Source organism: Moschus berezovskii, chromosome 5, assembly GCF_049115385.1.
Source record: "Moschus berezovskii isolate FMDL1 chromosome 5, NW_MosBer_1.0, whole genome shotgun sequence".
NCBI lineage: Eukaryota > Metazoa > Chordata > Mammalia > Artiodactyla > Moschidae > Moschus > Moschus berezovskii.
This window is the reverse complement of record NC_142464.1, coordinates 33,543,551-33,566,963: the sequence shown is the minus strand read 5'-3', so window position 1 is coordinate 33,566,963 and position 23,413 is coordinate 33,543,551. Positions and strand designations below refer to the sequence as shown.

The following is a 23,413-nucleotide window of genomic DNA, read 5'->3' as shown; positions in this document are numbered from 1 at the left end:
ATCTTGTTATATATGGTTTATATCCAAGGGAGAGGTGATGCTTTGGAAGATATTTCAGCAGAAATATTTGTATATGATTTTAGTTCAGTCAATTTAAGAAAAACACTGACTTAAAAAATTTTTTTTAAACTTTTAATCTTTAGAATTACTTTACTGGTTTCTGCCATACATCAACATGAATCAGCCACAGGTATACATATGTCCCTTCCCTCTGAATCCTTCCTTCCATTTCTCACCCTCCTAGGTTGTCTGAAAGCACTGGGTTGAGCTCCCTGTCCGCAAGCTTAGTCACTCGGTCATGTCCAACATTTTGTGGGCTGCCCCTGTCACACAGCAAATTCCCACTTGCTGTTTTAAACGTGGTAATATATGTGTTTCATGCTGCCCTCTCACTTCGTCCCACCCTCTCCTTCCCCAACTGTGTCCACAAGTCTGTCCTCCATGTCTGTATCTCCATTACTGCCCTAGGTACACATGCATTAATATACAATATTCGTCTTTCTGTTTCTGACTTCACTGTACAGTAGGCTGTAGGTTCATCTACCTCATTACGACTGACTCAAGTGCATTCTTTTTTATAGCTAAGTAATACTCCATTGTATGTATGCACCACAGTTTCTGTGTACATTTATCTCTTGAGGGATATCTAGGTTGCTTCCATGTCCTAGTTATTGTGAAAAGTGCTGCAGCAAACATTGAGGTACATGCCTCTCTTTCACTTACGGTTTTCTCAGGGTATATTCCCAGTAGTGGGATTGTTGAGTCATATGGTAATTTTATTCCTAGTTTTTAAAGGAATCTCCACACCGTTCTCCATAGTGGCTGTATCAGTTTACATTCCCACCAGCAGTGCAGGAGGGTTCCCTTTTCTCCACATTCTCTTCAGCATTTATTGTTTGTAGATTTTTTAAATGATTGCTGTTCTAACCAGTGTGAGGTAATACGTCATTGTTGCATTTCTCTAATAGCAAGGGATGTTGAGTATCTTTTCATGTTTGTCCTTCTGTATGTCTTCTTTGGAGAAATGTCTGTTTAGGTCTTCTACCCATTTTTTATTGGGTTGATTGTTTTTCTGGTTTTGAGGTGCATGAGCTGCTTGTGTATTTTAGAGATTAATCTTTTGTAAGTTGTTTCCTTTGTAGTTTTCTCCCATTCTGAGGGTTGTCTTTTAATCTTGTTTATTGTTTCCTTTGCTGTGCAAAATCTTTTAAGTTTAATTAAGTCCCATTTGTTTACTTTTGTTTTTATTTCCATTACTCTATGAGGTGAGTCAGAGAGGATCTTGCTGTGAGGTATGTCAAAGAGTGTATTGCTTATGTTTTCCTCTAAGAGCTTTATAGTTTCTGGCCTTAAATTTAAATCTTTAATCCATTTTGAGTTTATTTTTGTGTACAGTGTTATAAAGTGTTCTAGTTTCATTCTTTTACAGGTAGCTGTGCAGTTTTCCCAGCACCCCTTATTGAAGAGGTTGTCTTTTCTCTATAGTATATTCTTGCCTCCTTTGTGAAAAAATAAGGTGCCCATAGGTGTATGGGTTTATCTCTGGGCTTTCTGTCTTGTTCCATTGGTCTATATTTCTGTTTTTGTGCCACTCCTGTTCTGTCTTAATGACTGTAGTTTTGCAGTATAGTCTGAAGTCAGGAAACTTGATTCCTCCAGTTCCATTCTTCTTTCTCAAGACCGCTTTAGCTATTCAGGGTCTTTTGTGTTTTCATGCAAATGGTGAAATTTTTTGTTCTAGTTCTGTGAAAAATACCATTGGTAGTTTGATAGGGATTGCACTGAATCTGTAGATTCCTTTGGGTTGTGCAGTCATTTTGACAATATTGATTCTTCCAAAAACATGGTATATTTTTCCATCTGTTTGTGTCACCTTTGATTTCTTTCATCAGTGTCTTAGAGTTTTCTGCATACAGGGCTTTTGTCTCTAGGTAGGTTTTTCCCTCGGTATCTTATTCTTGTTGTTGCAGTGGTGAATAGGATTATTTTCTGAACTTCTCTTTATGATTTTTCATTGTTAGAAACACTGACTTCTTAAAGCAGTTTTTAAGCATAAGGTAAGGCCATGCTAAATGCAATAGCATTAGTATGTCTCTATTTCTCAAAGTTTGATATTATTTTTAGTCTTTTTATTTTAGTAAGTTGCATATATTATACTTTAAAAAGAAGAAACTTTAAAATTCTGGTCTCAGTTTTGCACAATTTTATACATTGTGTAATCACTATGCAAGTGGCATTGTAAAGTACCAGTATATGTTGTTTTTGGTCCAGTAAAACAGCTTGTTCATGTGTGTGTTACCAAAAAGAACTGCCATGAAATTTTAAAATTTGTTTTGTTGTTGTTTAGTTGCTGTGTCGTACTCTTTGCAACCCCACGGACTTCAGCATGCTAGGCTTCCCTGTCTTTCACTATCTCCCAGAGTTTGCTCAAACTCATGTCCATTGAGTCAGTGATGCCATCCAGCCATCTCATCCTCTGTTGCCCCCATCTCCTCCTGCCCTCAATCTTTCCCAGCATCAGGGTCTTTCCCAGTGATTCAGCTCTTCACATCAGATGACCAGAGTACTAGATCTTCAGCTTTAGCATCAATCCTTCCAGTGAATATTCAGGACTGATTTCCTTTAGAGGATTAACTGGTTTGTTCTCCTTACTGTCCAAGGAACTCTAAAAGAGTCTTCTCCAGAACCATAGTTTGAAAGCATTAAAACTTCAACCCTCAGCCTTCTTTATGGTTCAGCTCTCATGTCTATCCATGTTTGTTTGCAGGTTTCATTTGTTTAGAGGTGCTCAAAATATATTTTAAATTTCAGTGAGGTTCTATATTGGTAAATCATTTTTTTGGTTGTTAATGAAAACTGATCATCTGTTGTTTGCTTGTACATCTAAGCTGTTATGGTTATAATCACTAAGCTCTGCCTTGGATTTGAGCTGGTCATAAATGTTGAGAGATTCCTAGTGGGCCTAGGAGTATTTAGTGTACTTCAAGCAGATTTGAACTGCTCTGAATAGATAGGAATTACCTTGGGACAACAGAGAACTCTTGAGGCAGATCTAGTTTGAGAATGAAACCCCTCCAGACATTGTTAACCTAGACCATCCACTATCTAAATTCTTCTTAGGTGCAAGGTAGCTTGATTTTTATATCGAGTAGTTTATTTTTAACTTCATTAGAAGCACAGTATAATTTCCAGCAATCAGTTTTTATCTTTAAGCTTTTTTTCTTAAGAATGAGCACACACACATAACATAGATTTAGTAATTTTGAATAGCTAAGTTTGAAATGGATTGCCATTCCTATATGATCTCACTGAGTAATATCAGTCCTCATAATAGTTTGTCACAGTTTCACGATTACTCTGCTGCTAGAGCTTGCTTCTAGTAACACTTTAGTAGATGACAGCTCTGTTTTAGAGACATAATTAGTAGCATTTATGCTTTTAATTAGAGGCTTGTTAAGGGCCTGTCACTAATCCCTGCTGGTTAAAATAAATGGGATCCAATTTAAATGGTGTTTATTGCTTAACCACCACATTACTGTTGTTGTTTTTTAAGTGACTGGCTGAGAAAGTAGACTAGAATCTTCTTTTTAAAATAAATATCTTCAGAAATGCAACATGACCCAACAGAGATATTAACTGGGCTTACATTTCTTCTTGTTAGAAACTTGACAATGAAAGAAAATTGTGTAAACTGGAGAAAAAAGAAATTAGAAGTTGATAGGTTCGTCATTACTCTGCTATGCATATTACATAACAGCAGAAGAGAAATATTAGCATATGCTTATTAGATTTTGAGTAATTTTGTTTAAAATTTTGTTTAAATTTTTATTTCCAAAAATATTCTCTAAAAACTGATGTCACTGTGTGCTGATGTTCATAAACCAGAGGATTATTAAGAAGTTCCAGGTACAAGTTTAATGTGGGAGCATAGCTATGACCATAAGTTACAGTAAGAGATTTGATACTTTTTAAAGTAAGTATTCCTCTAGATAACAGATTTAAGATGAATTTGGGGCAAAGAAAAAATAAGCAGAAGAGAAAGTGTCCGTGAATATTTCTTCCTTTTTAGAATTGTACTCTTAAAGTATCTACAGTCTACAAAGTAATAACAACAATATATTTCTGAAACTAGGTGCTATTTTGTGTCTACAGTGCTAATAAGTGAAGTTGTAAAAGCAAGTAAAAACTTTAGATCTTATTCTCCTCCTCCTCTTTCTCCTCTTATAATGAGCAGTTAAGAAAATAGTGATAAATTAGGATAATGAAAGTTAATGGAAAATTGTTTTGGTTTATGGTAGAGGCTATCAGCAAGACAAATATGATCCCATTCATTTTTGTATACTTGTTTCATGAAATATTTAGGGTTATAATAGTACTTTTGGACAGCGGTATACTCTTCAAATAGCAAGCCATCTTAAACATTTTAATAAGTATTAATAATAAGTGAATGTTTAATTAAGGAAAGTTATTTATGTAATTCTGAATGTTTATGTTTTTAATTAACCATGTCTCTTATTTTCAGAATTTATGCGAATTCCATGTGTGGATGCTGGATTGATTTCACCACTGGTGCAGCTGCTAAATAGCAAAGACCAGGAAGTGCTGCTTCAAACGGGCAGGGCCCTAGGAAACATATGTTACGATAGCCGTAAGTGTTGACATGTCAGTGGTACACTTACCAACTTTTGTTTAAGAGTCGTGACTTTTGTAATAATTCTGCTTTGAGTGTTAGCACTGTCTCTTCTAGCCTAAGACATTAACGTGGGGGCAGTATGACTTAGTTCTGCTTATGAAACTGAATCCATGGAAATTTGGGCCATAGTATTCTAAACTAAGACTTAGCCGACATGAATTCTCTTTTGTGTCTGTGATTTCACAAGTGATACTTTCAGAAGAAAGTAAGTGAATTTCTAAGTTTTGGAGCTTTTAATTTTAGGGAAAAAATATCTTTTCAGTTAGGCTTTATTGAACTACCATCTCTGGATGGGAATGCTTCTGAACACATTTTTTAGTTTCTAAGTCTATCCAAATACATTTTAATTCCTTGCAGTTCAGTAAAGCCTTACCTTCTCAAGAGCTAGATTGGTTTATTGCCTCTTGCATGGACTCCATTCCTCTTTGTCATGATGGCATTGTCATCCTCACCACTTTATATATTGTTACTGTTCCTACTAGGCAAAGAGAAAACAAGAACTTGGGTATGAGTGTAGATATTGCAAAATTTTTACACTTTCTACCTTTTCTTCCCATATATGTGCAAACGAAATGCAGAAGAAAAAATCTTGAGTATAGTCAATTTATTTAGACTTATCCTGATTTTTCTTTGATTTCTGTTTTCTGAAACAAAAACATACATTTTTAAACACTCACTTTTAGCATCTCCTAAGAATTTATTTAATTCAATAAAGTCACAAACATATTCATTTATAATAAAAGAAAGATATAAAAAAAAGATTGAAACCATAGGTTTCAGTTGTAACTTCTCTGTAGCCGTACTGATGAGGCTGGCCTCATTTATTCTTTCCTTACTTTTTCTGAAATATCATGTTACAGCTGAGGACACAGATATCTTTTATTATGAATTTTAATAGGAGAATTTGAGTCCCCAGTATTGCTTATAAATTGACCTTACTTTGCCTTCATTCCAGTTCTTACTTATCCTAGAGCATTAGCTTTGTTTACAGAATCTTAGTGCTTATGTTTATGACTTTATGCTTTCACATTTAGAGTTTTTATTAAACACCATAGTTTATAATAATACCTTTCAAGAATGAATGTGTATTTTATATGATTAATTTTAACTATGTTTGATAGACCACTGCAGAATAATAGGTAAAGATTGATTGCAGCTATTTGGAGCACAATCATTACTCTTTTTATTCTTCTGTGTTTGTTACTAGAATTTAAGGCTATTGAGTTAAGGCTATTTTTTAATCTTTGTTCAGTTTAGATAGTCTTGACTTATGCATTTTTTGAACATCATAGGAATTAATCTGTTTTGAGTACTATTGTTCTAGAGTTTCACTTAACATTGGCACAGTGGAAGAAATGCCCATAGTGATCTATTGTCTCATCTTGCTATGATTTTTATGGGCACAGAGTAATTTTATTTCCTGTGTATTCTAAAGAACTTTGAAGTTAGGGTAATAAATGTCTAGTTAATAAGATTATCATTTTTGATGAAACTGAAGTCCATTATAATACTGTTTGTCATATCTGTTTACTCTGTTCTTATGAGGTATACTGTCTATAAAGTCTGTGGCTATGCTTTAGGCTATGAAGTTAATTTTTTTGTTACATTTATTTATGAATATAACCTTATAAATTTATGAATATAATTTTCATTTAATTCAATGAAAATTGTAGCTGAATAGAAAATTTAAGCATAGTGAATACAGACTAATTTTTATAGTTTTATATCTTCTTTAAGGAAAATGAAGTTAGTAGTCTTAAAATGGATAAATACAAAAATTTATTTCTTTACAGTTTATTACTGTAAGTCATGTGGTAAAATGTGTTCACTGTGCCGTGCTATCTTAAACATATAACTTCCATAATACTATATGCTTTCTTATCATTTTATTTGAAATTAAATCTCTGTGAACTTATCAGTTGATTCTCCAGAATTGTTGTAAGAAGAGTAGGCCCCTTTAATTATAAGAACGATAACAAAGTCTAGAAATGTGATGCTATGTGGTTGACTTTTTAATTTAATTAAAATCCAGTGACATTTTATGACAATTGGGAGTTTGAAAGAACTAAGAAATTAGATTTATCTTTTTAAAAAGTATTGAATAACTTCTATTTTAATGAATTAATTAACCTTCTTCCCTCTTAATAATGTAATACTTCATTCCTAAAAGGAGAATAGACAACTATAAATGACAGCCTTATAAATAAAAGGAATGTTCTTCTTACAAATAACATGTGATTTAAAATTTACATGTGTATTTTATCAAACTTACCCATAGGACTGGTCAGTTTATTCTTGTTTTACGAATGTATTCCAAATGAATAATCTTTTAATGTGGGTTTATTTAGAATTTTATCAGGCCTACAATACATAGTAAAGTAAATGTATGCATAAAGTAACATAGAGAATTCAGGATTAGAGATAAAAGCTTAAGCAATGTGTGCATATGTATAGATTTTTATTTGATAGTTAAAATAAAAGGCATTTTCATATTTCAGTTAAAAGTTTTTTCTTTTTGAAAGAAGAGCTCTAACTGTAAAAAGAATTACACTTACCCCAAAATTCATGGCCATCTTTTGAAAAAAGTAGGTCAGATTTCAGTTTTACCAGTTTTGACAGTACCCATTTTAGGATCTCTTCCTGATGTAAGGAAACTGTCTTATATAATCCTAACATCAGGTAAAAGACTGATATAACTGCTAAACGGGACGGAATGAGGCTTTGTTGCTGATGAACTTTTTTGAATCCCAGTCTCTCTCTCGGATGTAGAGATGAAAGAGTCACTGAGTGGGAACATTTTTCATTTAAAATGCTTAGTCTTTTTCTTGTGCTTCTAGAGAACTGCCAAGGTATTTATGGATTTCTCTTTCCAAGTATACAAACAGACTTCTGATATAAACAGCATTTTTAAAAATTCTTTTACCTGTAACTTTGCCAAAAGTACTTTCTTTTTAAAGAAGTTTAGCACCTTTTAGATCAAAGAAGAGAAAAAAATTATATTTTAACTTGGAAAGAAGTCAGCAAAGCTTTGATGGGATATGCTAGGGGGTGTGATTTTATATAAAGAAAAGTAATCTTGAATCTCAGAAATTCATCCCTTGCTTATTTAATTACACCTTTCTCTCAAAAGTGTTATGGAAAAAACTGAGCTCTTTCTTTCTTCTTAACAGGCCATATTTGTGGTATTTTCTTCTTCTAATGACTAGTTTTGTGTATATAGCTTTGTACGTTTAAAATTGCTCATATACTTAAATGGTCTTATAGTGTTGAAGAGCTTCATGTTAAATTCCCACTCAGTGTTTATAATTTGCAGGGATAAATTAGGGACTAGAGTCTCAGCCTTCTGTTTGTAGTTTTTACTGTTTGAGATAAGTAAATAATTGATATTGGAAATACTGGTTAAAAATGTCATTTCGTAGAGGGTAAAAGAATATGATGCATGAAATTAAATATTTGCACCTTTTGTATACCAGAGAAAGAATAATATACAATTCAAATTATGCGTGCGTGCATGTGTACTTAGTCGTGTCTGACTCTTTGCGACCCTGTGGACTGTAGCCCAACAGGTTCCTCTGTCCATGGGATTTTCCAGGCAATAATATTGGAATGGGTTGCCATTTCCTATTTCAGAGGATCTTCTCGACCCAGGGATCGAACCCACATCTCCTATATGTCTTGTATATAATATATATTAAAATTAAATAAATATACCTCTTTATAGAAATAAAATTAATGCTTGTGATTATATAATTACACCTATTATTAGAAATGTGCACACTTAAGAAGCTTGTATTATATACTATCTTATTTGATGTAAAGAAACTTAAATTCTTGCTCACTGAACAAATAAATATACCAAACTGAGGTGGTAATCTGGAGAAGGAAATGGCAACCCACGGGGAAGTCCCGTGAGCAGAGGAGCCTGGCAAGGTACAGTCCATGCGGTTGCAAAGAGTCGAACACGACTGAAGCGACTTAGCTGCAGCAGCAGAAGTGGTAATCAGGCTTGCCGAAGCTAGTATTTATGAAGTGAACTAAATATTGTTTATTTCAAAGACTTCAAGAAGTATGGAAAGGGTGCCCAAGTATTCAATACATGTGTGGACCTATTAGTATGTTAGTGATTCTAACTATTCTACACTATTTCTGTATAAGGAATAAAGAAAAAAATCTGTTATCCTAACTGAAAATGCTGAAAAATAATGAGCAGTAACTGTGATATTTCATAATGTAAATTGGTTAGAGAAGAATAATACAAACATGCTTTGAAATTGTCTAAATAGTTAGGGTATATTTACAGCAGTTATATTCAACATGGAACTACTAATACTTATGTCTTGCATTTAAAATAAATTTTTATTTCAATGATATAAATTAGGTTAAATATTTGATTATTTTATTAAAGTGTTTGCAGGTCTATATGTTTGTCCTACTTTTTTTTTTTGTATTCAGTTTTAGAGTAGAATTATCAAACAACAAGTTTAAAAATAAGACTTTTCAGCTTTTATCAATTAATGTTATATTTTTAATGAATTTATTATCAAAGTGCATCATGTATTTAAGAAGAAATAACTCGGCAGCTGTTAGTTTTAAGAGACAGTGCTTATGGCTATTATCACATGAAAATCCTCCATTATAAAGGTGTCCTAAATGTATAGTAGTTATACTATCATAATTTCTATAAAAGGTTCATGCCATTAAAGAGTTTTAAATATGGTGGAGAAAATAAATTGCATAAAGGAATAAACTTGTGGACAATTACAGAGTATACACTAAATATGTGGTTTTTGATCAGAATGAAGATCAATGGATGAATGGAGTAGTAATTGGAGCCTTGTTTTAGAAATTAAGCAAACAGTGCATTGTTTATAAAATATAGGTTATTTTTAAGTTAATAAGATTATAAATAAGTAAAATTTTAATATGCTCTCTGGAAGGGAAATACTACAGATTGATAAGATTTCCAGATGTACCATTTACTCAGTTGTCATTTGATCTTTCTGAATTTTAGTTTCCTCATTGGCAAAGTGGGCTGTTGAATGGATGAAATGAGGTTTATATATAGATGTAAAATATAAATTATGAACTGCTGTGCAAAGGGAATATGTAGCATTTATGTATAGTCATTTGTCTTGTTCAGTTTGGGTTGCTATAACAAAATACCATTGACTGAGTGGCTTAAACAACCAGTGTTTATTTCTCATAGTTTTGGAGGCTGGGAAATCATCTACCCAGGATCAAGGCAGCAGTAGATTCAGTATCTGGTGAGGACACTCCTGCTTTGCCCATGGCCTTCTTTTCACTGTATTTTCACAGAGAACAGAGAGAGAGAGAGAAAGCAAACTGTCCTGTCTCTTCATGCAGGCCTTACCTGCATGACCTAATTACCTCCTAGTGTCATCATTTCAGGGGTTAGAATATCAGTTATATGAATTTTAGGGGGACTCAAACATTCATTCAGTAACATTATTTCTAAAAAGTATGCTGTGACATATGTACACTAATGTACATAGGATTTTTAAAATAAAGATATAAAGAACAGAAGCTGCATAAAGACAGGCAAAGATAAATCTAGTCAGAATCAGGGATAAAATGCTTACTGTAAGGAGCACTAGTTTAATTTGAGCTTCTCATTTGCCAAGGTGAAAAACTTGATATACTATATAATTTTTTAGCTGTGTTAAAGAGAAATTTTGTAGGTCTTCAAACAGAAAACTGTTGAGACAAATGCAAGAAGAGATTTATCATCAAGATATCATGAGCTCCCTAGATGATTCTGTACACATTCCTCTTAAAATACACAGACAGCATCTTCAATAACAGTTCTACAAAAGTTACTTAAATAGTTTCCGTGTGATTATTTCTTGGACCAAATCTTTAATAGAATCTAATAAATAATATTGGGGCTTCCCTGGTGGCTCAGAGGTTAAAGCATCTGCCTCCAATGCGGGAGACCCGGGTTCGATCCCTGGGTCGGGAAGATCCCCTGGAGAAGGAAACGGTAACCCACTCCAGTATACTTGCCTGGAGAATCCCATGGACAGAGAAGCCTGGTAGGCTACAGTCCACGGGGTCGCAAAGAGTTGGACACGACTGAGCGACGGAACGGAACGGAACGGAATAAATAATATGGAGTACTTTAGCAAAGGTAGTTCTGTTTGGAAAGTATATCCCAAATGTGTTGTTTTTTGGTAGTTGAACTTGATTCAAGCATACAACGTTAAATTTTCAAGAAGTTTTGATTTAAATATATTCCCTAGCTTATTTTAAACCAGAATACATTTCTACTTTGGATTCACTATACCTGCTCAGTTTCTGTGTTGTGTAACGTGTCAAAGTTCTATTTTCTGAGACCAAAAAATACACTTAATCTGTGATTTTTAAGCCTGTTATCAATTTGATAAAATTTGATTTAAGTGATAGTTACTGCTTAAGGAGACCACATTAATGGTGGTTTCATGAATGTGATAAAATTGCTTTAAACCGTATGTGCCTACACACAACACAAATGCATATAAAAACTGATGAAATCTAAATAAGTTCTGTAGATTGTCAGTTTCCTGGTTGGTATATTCAGTTCAGTTCAGTCGCTCAGTCATGTCCAACTCTGCGACCCCATGAATCACAGCACGCCAGGCCTCCCTGTCCATCACCAACTCCCAGAGTTCACTCAAACTCACGTCCATCGAGTCGGTGATGCCATCCAGCCATCTCATTCTCTGTCATCCCCTTCTCCTCCTGCCCCCAATCCCTCCTAGCATCAGAGTCTTTTCCAGTGAGTCAACTCTTCACATGAGGTGGCCAAAGTATGGAGTTTCAGCTTTAGCATCAGTCCTTCCAATGAACACCCAGGACTCCTTTAGAATGGACTGGTTGGATCTCCTTGCAGTCCAAGGGCCTCTCAAAAAGCATCAATTCTTTGGCACTCAGCTTTCTTCACAGTCCAACTCTCACATCCATACATGACCACTGGAAAAACCATAGCCTTGACTAGACGGATGACACTACCCTTATGGCAGAAAGTGAAGAGGAAATAAAAAGCCTCTTGATGAAAGTGAAAGAGGAGAGTGGAAAAGTTGGCTTGAAGCTCAACATTCAGAAAACTAAGATCATGGCATCTGGTCCCATCACTTCATGGGAAATAGATGGGGAAACAGTGTCAGACTTTATTTTTTTGGGCCCCAAAATCAATGCGGATGCTGATTGCAGCCATGAAATTAAAAGACGCTTACTCCTTGGAAGGAAAGTTATGACCAACCTAGATAGTATATTAAAAAGCAGAGACATTACTTTGCCAACCAAGGTCCGTCTAGTCAAGGTTATGGTTTTTCCAGTGGTCATGTATGGACTGAGCAACTTCACTTTCACTTTTTACTTTCACACATTGGAGAAGGAAATGGCAACCCACTCCAGTGTTCTTGTCTGGAGAATCCCAGGGACGGGGGAGCCTGGTGGGCTTCCGTCTATGGGGTCACACAGAGTTGGACACGACTGAAGTGACTTAGCAGCAGCATGTATGGATGTGAGAGTAAGAGCAAGCTGGATGGAGGGTACATGGGACATGTCTACTAATTTTTTTGGTAGCTTTCTGTGAGTCTCTATTTCAAAAATAAAACTTTAAAAACACCACATTTCTAAGAGACATACATAATCTCTTCTTTGGGAAATGACCTTGTTTCTTTCAGCCCTACTTGAGGGAATGGGAGGGAAAATTTACATAATTAGAACTTAAATATATATACACAAACATGTAAAAATTCAAAGTATGACCTGCAACAATAATTGTGTTTTTACTAGTTTTGTGTAATTAAAGTGGAGGGCAAAATTGCCTCTAATTTTTTCTCCCTCCAAATTTGACTTTGAGGAAAAAAATAAAAAATTGACAGCCCCGGAATAAAATTTAGGGAGAGGCAATTCATACTTTTGGAATCTTGATCAGAGCAGATAATCAAGAGGTTCTGCCTTCTAGGCATCCTCTAGGGATGAGTTAAATATTAGCATTCCTAAGTCTCAGGAGAATTTCTGTGTTAGACCACAAGCCTCAGGTTAGGTCTCTGGTCAGGATCAGCATGTAATTTATAATTTACCTTTGTTCTAGAAAAGCCAATGCAAATAATGTGAGGGGGAAAATAGTTTTGCTGATACTCATTTCTGTTTAATTGTTCAAGTGTGTCTCCTATGTTTAAAGAAGTTATAGTGCACTCAAGGTAATGAATCATGTATATCATGTAAAAAGATCCAGTAAGTAAAAAGATCCCGTGACAGTGCTATAAGATGATACACACTAGAGGTCTAGGAGGGAACTCATTTGTATTGGAGCTCTTCCAGTGGTGGTAATAGAGGAGGAAGCAGTTAATCTGCATAGTATTTGGACATGTGGAGAAAGGATTCAGATTTTTCAGGAGCACAGAAAAGCATTTTAAAAGGTAGGTAGATAATAGAGGAGAGAGATATACCTGGAATCCATATTCAAGAAGGGCTTGTACAGTGGGGAGCCATAGAAGTATTTGAACAAAAAAGTTGTGTTCAAATTGATCCCATAGAAAGTTAATTGAAAAAGATGTGTCTTATATGGGCAGTTGTTCTTAACAGAAAGGATGCATCTGAAACACTTAGGGAACTTTTTCAAAATATGTCTTCTTGGCCACACCCTAGAATCAGTAAATCAGAATCTTTGAGACTATAATCTAACCTATCATTGATATTTCTGCAAATATTCCTTAGGTGACTCTCATGCGCATTTGTACTTAAAAACCACTGAACAGTAGACTCGATGGAGAATAACCAGTTGGAAGGTTATTGTTCTTTTCAAGCTTAAAGAGTAAGTGAAAGAGAGAATAGAAAGAAAGAGAAGGATGTGTGTGTATAAGAATCCAAGAAAGCGTCAGGTAAGAAGGAGTCCATGAGTCCCAAATACAGATCTGAGTAACACCAACAGAAGTAGATCTCAGCCAGGTGGATATGTTTCGAGATGGGTTGGATTTGAAGTGCTATTTTCATCTTCAGGTGACAGAGCTTTGAAATTCACCCATGTAAAAGTGATGGTTGACCCATGGGAATAGAAGAAATGTTTAAAGGTGAGCATGAGGCAAACAGCCCTAATTAGAGTGTAGAAGAAATGAAGGAGCTTGTGAGGAAGCACTGAAAGATTTGAGAAAAACAAATTTCATGTCATGGGTTCCCAGGAGTCAAGTAGTAAGCTCTGTCAAGCACTGCCAAGAAAAAAATGTAGCTGAATTTTGATGATTTAATTAAGAGACATTCATGTTTTAAAAAACATCTCTAAGTTGAATCTTCCAGAGAAAGAAATAGAATTTCAAGGGCTGTGGTGAGCAATGAGGAAATGAAACAAAGGTATTAAGTTCCTAGAAATTGAGAAAAGAAAAGACAGTAATACTCTGTGCAAAGGGCAGCCTTGTGAGAGTAATTAAAGTAGTGGAAACAGGAACTTATTTGTTGGGCTAGGACCCAATGTACAAGGACAGAGTAAATTTCCTAGAGTGGATGATTGTTGGAGAAACATCATAGATAAATAAAGAAGAAATGATGTTAGAATGGGAAAGGAGTTTCTGCCTTAGAGAAAAAGGACCAGATAGGTGAAACTATAAAAAAAAAAAAAATGTTTACAGTAGTACAGAGGGCAGTTGAAATGTCTTTCTGGTGTGGCCTTCATCTTCTCAGGAAAGTTAGAAGTCAAAGCTCATTATTAAATAAAAGTTACTGGCAAAGTGATGGTAAGAAACTTTGGTGTAAGGGAAGAGTTGAGAATTGGAACTGTGAGGAATATTTAAAATAGTCATAAGGATATGATTTTTAACTAAGCAAATGGTAGTGAAGGTTTACTTAGAGATCTTGATTTTGCATCCATTTATTGATGTGTGTTTTGCACTTAAAATGTGTGTAGGCTATGGAGCTGTCTTATACTGGAATGTGTGAACAGGAAAGAGCCACTAAAAATAGCTTGAAATTGGCATTTTCAGTTCCATAGACAGATTCTGTGGAACTCCTGTGGAATCCTGTGGAATGAAGAGAAGTCAGATGGCAGAGAGATCAAGAAACCATTATAGTAGGCCAGATGTGATGTGGTAAATACAGGAGCAGAAAGAATGAAATTAAATTACAAAGTACAATTGGATTATCATTAATTTGTTTGGTTCTTATAAAGTATCCACCAGGTGTAAGCAGTGTTAAATATTTATTTAATAACCCTTCAGTTTATGGACTTCCCTGATGTCTCAGTGGTAAAGAATCCACCTGCAGTGCAGGAGCTGCAGGGCACATGGGTTTGATCCCTGGATCAGGAAGATCCCCTGGAAGAGGTCATGGCAACCCACTCCAGTATTCTTCTCAGGAAAATCCCATGGAAGAGTCTGGCGGGCTGCAGTTCATAGGGTTGCAAAAGAGGACACAACTGAAGAACTGAACACAGAGTTTATACTTTGAGGAACTATGATTTTTACATTTTTGTGCTTGGTATTAACGTCAACCCACTCCAGTGTTCTTGCCTGGAGAATCCCAGGGACGGGGAACCCTGGTGGGCTTCTGTCTATGGGGTCACACAGAGTCGGACACGACTGAAGTGACGCAGCAGCATTAACGTCCAAATACATTTTGTTTATTAAAATGGTATTTAAAAATCTAACAGTCTATGAATTTTTACCTTAATCAAACTTACAAGGCAAAGAACATGATAAATACTAAGCTGCTTTTTCCCAATGCTTGATTGGTTTCCAAGTACTGTGTTATAAAAAAGTGAATGCCTTGTTGAAAAAATAGAGTAGTAGTTTTCAGGTAGTTGTCATCAATTTTATAGATAGGCAGGTAAGTAGAGGCAACATGTGAGGGAGTCTTGCACATGGCAAGAGTATTAAATGATTTTATTTTTTTTTAGCTCAACAGGAAGTCATTTGTGGTTGCCAAATTTTTAAAAAAGCATTTTTTTTTTTTTTTTGGTCCCTTGGATACCAGATTTTCTCCTTGCCTCTAAGTCAAAACCTAAATGGCCTTTGAAATTTGCCTTTCCTGATTAACAAGGTTTTAAAAGGGTAGGAAAATTCTAAATATGATGCAAAAGTAAGATTTTTGGTTTTTCTTGTTGTTGCTGTTTAGATCTGTTTTTTCCCCCTTACCTTTACTGCTCTGATTTTACTTGTTAAAGGTCAAGTCTATGTATAACACATTAAACATAAAATTTCTAGTCTACTTTTGCCACCATGTCAATATGTATTATCCTCTGCTCTTAATTGTATTCTGTTTTAATTTTTCTATTTTTCTTCTTTGTAACCAAGCTAAAGTACTGAAAACTTTCTCTGTTTTTAATCAAACTTATCTTTGCTGCAAGTTGGGAGTATTTCCCTTGATTGGGAAGGAATAATAAAAGATAAGTACTTTTTAAAGGTGAACAGTTCATGTTCTTCTTGATGAGTAGACTAATGTACCTTTTGGGAAAATTTGCTGTTATCAATTCACATTAAATTCTAAATTTTAACTACATTTACATGTGCACACATATACACAGAGTTGTATGTATATATAGTTTAGTGTAGTTTCTTAACTATGAAATAACTTGATACAAAAGCCTCTCATTTAAAATAGCTGGAATAAAATTTAATTTTGATCTTGAGCAGTTAAACTAAAAAATTGGAGCAATAAATAATTTACCTTGTTACCTGAATGCTGTTCAGAAGTGACTTAAGGTAAATTTATTAAATAATTGAGTTTAATTAATAATTTATAATATATAGATATTCAGTCTTTTGCTGATAATGTAGAAATATAAAGCTATAGTAAATAGAGTACTTCAGTGATTTCTTTAGCAAATGCAATGTGATTTGCCGAGGCTCTACTATTATCTAAAGGCTTTTTTAAAAAATTAGAGTTGTCAAGAATTTTGACTGACACGAAAAATCTATTGGTCTGTAGAAATTAATACAAATATCAGTGGGCACACCAAAGCTGTCCATCAGATGTCTCACTGTGACCTAATTTTAAGCTGCATCTGTGGAACTGGTGTTTTCCTTTCCTGATCATATGTTATAAATGTAAATATATAAATCTACTTGAAATTATCCTACGTTAAATAAAGGCAGTATTTAAATCTGAATATAGTACTTTGCCACAGAATTGCAAGCTTTATGTTTCCTTTTGATATATCGGTATTTAATGATCATGATGTTTTTTCTTCATGACTTATTTTTGTAATTTCACTGATGTAATATTTATAGCTTTTGCTTTTATATCTAGTCTTTCATGCATTTTGCCTGCACCTGGAGGGTGAATAATTGGTTTTTTGGGATTTCAGCAAGAATGTTGATGAATTTAAAGTTTTCATTAGAATGCTTAAAACATATTTGACTATGTCTAAGGTACATGATAGAAACTATTTTGACAGAATTATAGAGGAAAATGTAAACATCAGAAGTTAATTTTCTTCCTTGGTAGATTTCATAAGTGTCTTTTGACTTGATCTTGAAAAACAATGTAAGGGTGTCTGTTTACCAGTATTTTGCTCCAGGAAAATAAAATATCATTAGGCAAAAGTAAAAGGCAGTATATTTAAGAAGCATACAGAAAACCCTGTATAGTTATGCATATCAGTATAGCCAATATGTCTGACTTAAAATATAATGATACAACTCATTAATTTACATCATGACTTTCAACTTTTTGGAAGGTGTTGGGAATTGGAAAATAGGAGCAAGAACTCCTTATCTTTGTGGATCTAGCAAAGGAGGAGATAGAGAATAAATGAATAAATACTACAAAAAGAAGGTATTTACAGTGATCATTGATATCAAGAAAATAAACCAGATGATATAGTGGAGAGTATCTGGAGATGAAGTTCTCTTGTTATTTGAGCTGAAGTCTGAAAAATGAGAATAAGCCATTTAAAGAGAAGGGGAAGAGTGTTCCCTGGAGAAGTATAGCAATTACAAATCCTTGAGTGAAGAAAGAACTTGGTGTGGTCAAACCACGTGAAAGAGAGCAAGGTATATGAAATGTGGTGAATAGGGAGAGTGTTGTTTAATAAAGTGGAATCAAAAAATAAGACCTAGATTACAGAGAGCTTTGTGGGCCATTCGAGAGTACTGAGAAACTATCCAAGGGAATCTGATACAGATTTTAAAAATACCACTCTTGGAGCTGCATGAAAAGTGGGTTGAGAAGAATGGAAGATTTAAGAAAGGGAGCGTGGAGACCAATTACAAGACTTGTAGTAGTCCAGGCAAGAGATAATGGTGACTTGAATTAGGGTGTAGCAGTGAAGCTGAGAGGCATCAGACAAATTTGAGAAGTATTTAGAGTGGTGGATGAATCAGGAATAAGGGTAAGGGAGAAATCAAGAATGATGCTTAGGTCTGGGGCTTGAGCAACTGGCCAAAGGGTAGGGCAGTTTGCTGGTAATGGAAAGAACAGAGTCTATTTGTTATATTTTTCTGAATTTTATTATTGCTGCTTGTTTTTGTTTTGTTGGTGGCAGTAATAAATCTAAGATTCTTAATAGAGATATGCAAGAGGAAATGGCAGTTGGGCAGTTTCTGTATCTTTATATTCTTATACACTTTGAGGATAAACATACAAAAAGTTTAAACTCTCATGTTTAGCAAAATATTCAGATGTTACTTGGATAGAATATGTAGATTGAAGGAACCATGATAAATTAGAAAATTTAAGGGAATAAAGCTGCCTAGAATTTATAATTTTTTTTTTAAATAGAAGGGACTTTGGAAGTCATCTGATCCATCTCCTCTGAATTTTACAGATAAAGAAACTGAGGCCTCAGAGTTCACATGACTTTTGAGAATCAATGGCTAACTGGGTGATAGTGTTGATCTAAAATTCATATCTCTGGTTTATTTTCTCAAACTAATGTAATTGAAGGAATTACCACTTTCATAAATACCTAAATATTTATACCTAAGCATAAATAATTTTATGCTTCAATATTAATAGTTCAGCCCTTAGAAGTCCAGATATAGGAATTTGTTGTAAGAATTTTGCTAAAATTTAATCTTAAACAAATATTTTGTTTAATCTAAGTAAAAAAAAGGTAAATTTTATCTAATTTGAAAGAAGAGCAGAACCAAGTGATAAAGGAAAAGCTTTTCACGTTTTTCCAAATTCGAAAACTTAAAAAAGTATATGTGAATACAAGCATACTTTACCATGTTTGATCCTTTATTCTCATTTTCTCTAAATGAAAATAATGTATGAAATACTGACATTTTATTCATTGGGAAATGAGGAACATCTTGATTTACCAGGATTCTTAGTAAAAACTAAGGAAATCCAGCTAATAATCTGAGAATTTTATTATTCTCACTAAACCAGCTAGTGAGGTAGGTAGGTAACCTCACAAACCCTTCCAAGTTTTCAGACAAGCATAGGTAAACCCTTCCAAGTTTTCAGACAAATATGATTGCTTTACACTATTTCCTCTGCATATATGGCATATAGAGAATTAAATTTAAAACTATACTGTCTTTACCAAATATACTGAATAAATTCTTCCTCTCCTGCAATGGAAAATAATAGAAAGGAATTTATACACATCTTACGTATTTTTAATATTTAAACTTCAGTTTTATTCTGTTCTACTGATCAATACACCCTTTTAAACTTCTCTAAATTGTTGGTATAGCAAAGTGAACTTTTCTATTTAGTAGCTCTCTAACCTAAATTTTTTTCTCATATTGTGCTCTAAATGAAATAAATTGGGCTTTAAAGTAGCAAAACTATAATGATGTGTCAAATCAGAGACAAAAAAAATTTCCTGAGTGACCTGAAAAACTTTAAGCTGTGATAACAAGAACAGGCTCTTTCCTTTGGACGTGTTATTTGCGTGAACTCCGGGTGATGTTCTTTTTTCCCCTCTTTCTTCCACATAAGACAGTGTGGATCAGTTATGTACATATGTAGTTTGTATCAGCTAATCATTATTAGACCAGATCAGTATTATATAGTATTTTATAATAAAAGATTGTAATGAAAGTATACCAAATTTCATAACAAAGCCACTAAGTGGATGAAAATCAGGCAAGTTTAAAAAAAAATAATTTGATGTTAAAATTGATGAAAGTCCAAGTCACAGGGTGAAAATATTTAGTGATTTCTGAACGTGGAATCAAGTGCACCATTCTTGCATTAAGGTCTCGTTGCGTTTTTCCTCTTTACAATTCTAAATCGTTATGACGTAATTTCTCAGCACTTCTTTCTAGAATTTTATTTTTTAATCTTTTATCCCTGAATTTTGTTCTCGTTTTGTAATTCAGATGATTAATTATTATAAAGTTAATTAGAATGAGGGTGAAGCGTTTCTTTAGTGGCCAAATTGATTTTGGAGCAGAAGCCCAGTGCTTTTTCCTACATTTGAAGCTAAGGTTTCACTTCAACTTGGTATGCGTTTAAGTACCTCTTATGCTTGAGAATGCGTGCATTGGCCTTTAAAATACAAATTTTCAGCGGCTGACCATGGTCCTCCAGTTGTAGTAGTGCTCAGAAGCCATTTACTCACAGATGTACACCTCATAAGATCCGGCCATTTCATTTCTAGATGCTTAACCAGAAACTTATACACCAGCATTAGTGCAGATGTATTCACAATAGCCCCAAACTAGAAACATCCCAGATGTCTTATCAGTGTAAGTGAACAGATTAAAAAAAAAACCTGTGACATCCCTATACAGTGGAATACTATACTCAGCAATAAAGAAGAATAAGTCACTTCCATACTTGAAATTATAAATCTCAGAATCATCAGGCTGAGGCAAAGAAGCTAAACATAAAAGAATCATATGAAGGTATGTATACAGAGTGACGAACAGAAATCATCCTGTCATTTTTAAGATTGCATCCAAGTACTGCATTTCGGACTCTTTTGTTGACCATGATGGCTACTCCATTTCTTCTAAGGGATTCCTGCCCACAGTAGTAGATATAATGGTCATCTGAGTTAAATTCACCCATTCCAGTCCATTTTAATTCACTGATTCCTAGAATGTTGACGTTCACTCTTGCCATCTCCTGTTTGACCACTTCCAATTTGCCTTGATTCATGGACCTAACATTCCAGGTTCCTATGCAATATTGCTCTTTACAGCACCGGACCTTGCTTCTATCACTGGTCACATCCACAGCTGGGTATTGGTTTTGCTTTTGCTCCATCCCTTTATTCCTTCTATAGTTATTTCTCCACTGAGCTCCAGTAGCATACTGGGCACCTACCGACCTGGGGAATTCCTCATTCAGTATCCTATCATTTTGCCCTTTGTTACTGTTCATGGGGTTCTCAAACCATTCAGTATTACAGTAATCCAGGCCTATGCCCCAACCAGTAATGCTGAAGAAGCCGAAGTTAATCGGTTCTATGAAGACCTACAAGACCTTTTAGAACTAACACCCAAAAAAGATGTCCTTTTCATTATAGGGGACTGGAATGCAAAAGTAGGAAGTCAAGAAACACCTGGAGTAACTGGCAAATTTGGCCTTGGAGCACGGAATGAAGCAGGTCAAAGGCTAATAGAGTTTTGTCAAGAGAATGCACTGGTCATAGCAAACACCCTCTTCCAACAACACAAGAGAAGACTCTACACATGGACATCACCAGATGGTCAACACCGAAATCAGATTGATTATATTCTTTGCAACCAAAGATGGAGAAGCTGTATACAGTTAGCAAAAACAAGACCAGGAGCTGACTGTGGCTCAGATCATGAACTCCTTATTGCGAAGTTCAGACTTAAATTGAAGAAAGTAGGGAAAACCACTAGACCATTCAGATATGACCTCAATCAAATCCCTTATGATTATACAGTGGAAGTGAGAAATAGATTTAAGGGACTAGATCTGATTGATAGAGTGCCTGATGAACTCTGGACGGAGGTTCGTGACATTGTACAGGAGACAGGGACCAAGACCATCCCCATGGAAAAGAAATGCAAAAGAGCGAAATGGCTGTCTGAGGAGGCCTTACAAATAGCTGTGAAAAGAAGAGAGGCGAAAAGCAAGGGAGAAAAGGAAAGATATAAGCATCTGAATGCAGAGTTCCAAAGAATAGCAAGGAGAGATAAGAAAGACTTCCTCAGTGATCAATGCAAAGAAATAGAGGAAAACAACAGAATAGGAAAAACAAGAGACCTCTTCAAGAAAATTAGAGATTCCAAGGGAACATTTCATGCAAAGATGGGCTCGATAAAGGACAGAAATGGTATGGACCTAACAGAAGCAGAAGATATTAAGAAGAGGTGACAGGAATACACAGAAGAACTGTACAAAAAAGATCTTCACGACCAAGATAGTCACGATAATGTGATCACTGACCTAGAGCCAGACATCTTGGAATGTGAAGTCAAGTGGGCCTTAGAAAGCATCACTACTAACAAAGCTAGTGGAGGTGATGGAATTCCAGTTGAGCTATTTCAAGTCTTGAAAGATGATGCTGTGAAAGTGCTGCACTCAATATGCCAGCAGATTTGGAAAACTCAGCAGTGGCCACAGGACTGGAAGAGGTCAGTCTTCATTCCAATCCCAAAGAAAGGCAATGCCAAAGAATGCTCAAACTACTGCACAATTGCACTCATCTCACACGCTAGTAAAGTCATGCTCAAAATTCTCCAAGCCAGGCTTCAGCAGTATGTAAACCGTGAACTCCCAGATGTTCAAGCAGGTTTTAGAAAAGGCAGAGGCACCATAGATCAAATTGCCAACATCCGCTGGATCATGGAGAAAGCAAGAGAGTTTCAGAAAAACATCTATTTCTGCTTCATTGACTATGCCAAAGCCTTTGACTGTGTGGATCACAATAAACTGTGGAAAATTCTGAAAGAGATGGGAATCCCAGACCACCTGACCTGCCTCTTGAGAAACCTGTATGCAGGTCAGGAAGCAACAGTTAGAACTGGACATGGAACAACAGACTGGTTCCAAATAGGAAAAGGTGTACGTCAAGGTTGTATATTGTCACCTTGCTTATTTAACTTATATGCAGAGTACATCATGAGGAACGCTGGGCTGGAAGAAGCACAAGCTGGAATCAAGATTGCTGGGAGACATATCAATAACCTCAGATATGCAGATGACACTACCCTTATGGCAGAAAGTGAAGAGGAACTCAAAAGCCTCTTGATGAAAGTGAAAGAGGAGAGTGAAAATGTTGGCTTGAAGCTCAACATTCAGAAAACAAAGATCATGGCATCTGGTCCCATCACTTCATGGGAAATAGATGGAAAAACAGTGGAAACAGTGTCAGACTTTGTTTTTTTGGGCTCCAAAATCACTGCAGATGCTGATTGCAGCCATGAAATTAAAAGACGCTTGCTCCTTGGAAGGAAAGTTATGACCAACCTTGATAGTATATTAAAAAGCAGAGACATTACTTTGCCAACCAAGGTCCGTCTAGTCAAGGCAATGGTTTTTCCCGTGGTCATGTATGGATGTGAGAGCTGGACTGTGAAGAAAGCTGATCGCCGAAGAATCGATGCTTTTGAACTGTGCTGTTGGAGAAGACTTTTGAGAGTCCCTTATACTGCAAGGAGATCCAACCAGTCCATTCTAAAGGAGATCAATCCTGGATGTTCATTGGAGGGACTGATGCTAAAGCTGAAACTCCAATACTTTGGCCACCTTATGCGACGAGCTGACTCACTGGAAAAGACTCTGATGCTGGGAAAGGTTGGGGGCAGGAGGAGAAGGGGACGACCGAGAATGAGATGGCTGGATGGC

The 23,413-nt window shown here is 35.3% G+C and overlaps 1 protein-coding gene across 5 annotated transcripts in view; it reads left to right on the top strand.

Annotated features, from left to right (window-relative positions):
* Positions 1-23,413, top strand: part of RAP1GDS1 (Rap1 GTPase-GDP dissociation stimulator 1) — a 164,142-nt gene that overhangs the window by 78,965 nt on the left and 61,764 nt on the right. For all 5 annotated transcript variants that reach the window (XM_055435081.2, XM_055435080.2, XM_055435082.2 and 2 more), the window contains one exon: positions 4,523-4,648. In XM_055435081.2, coding sequence (XP_055291056.1) covers positions 4,523-4,648 — 126 coding nt within the window. The remainder of the gene's footprint in view (positions 1-4,522; positions 4,649-23,413) is intronic.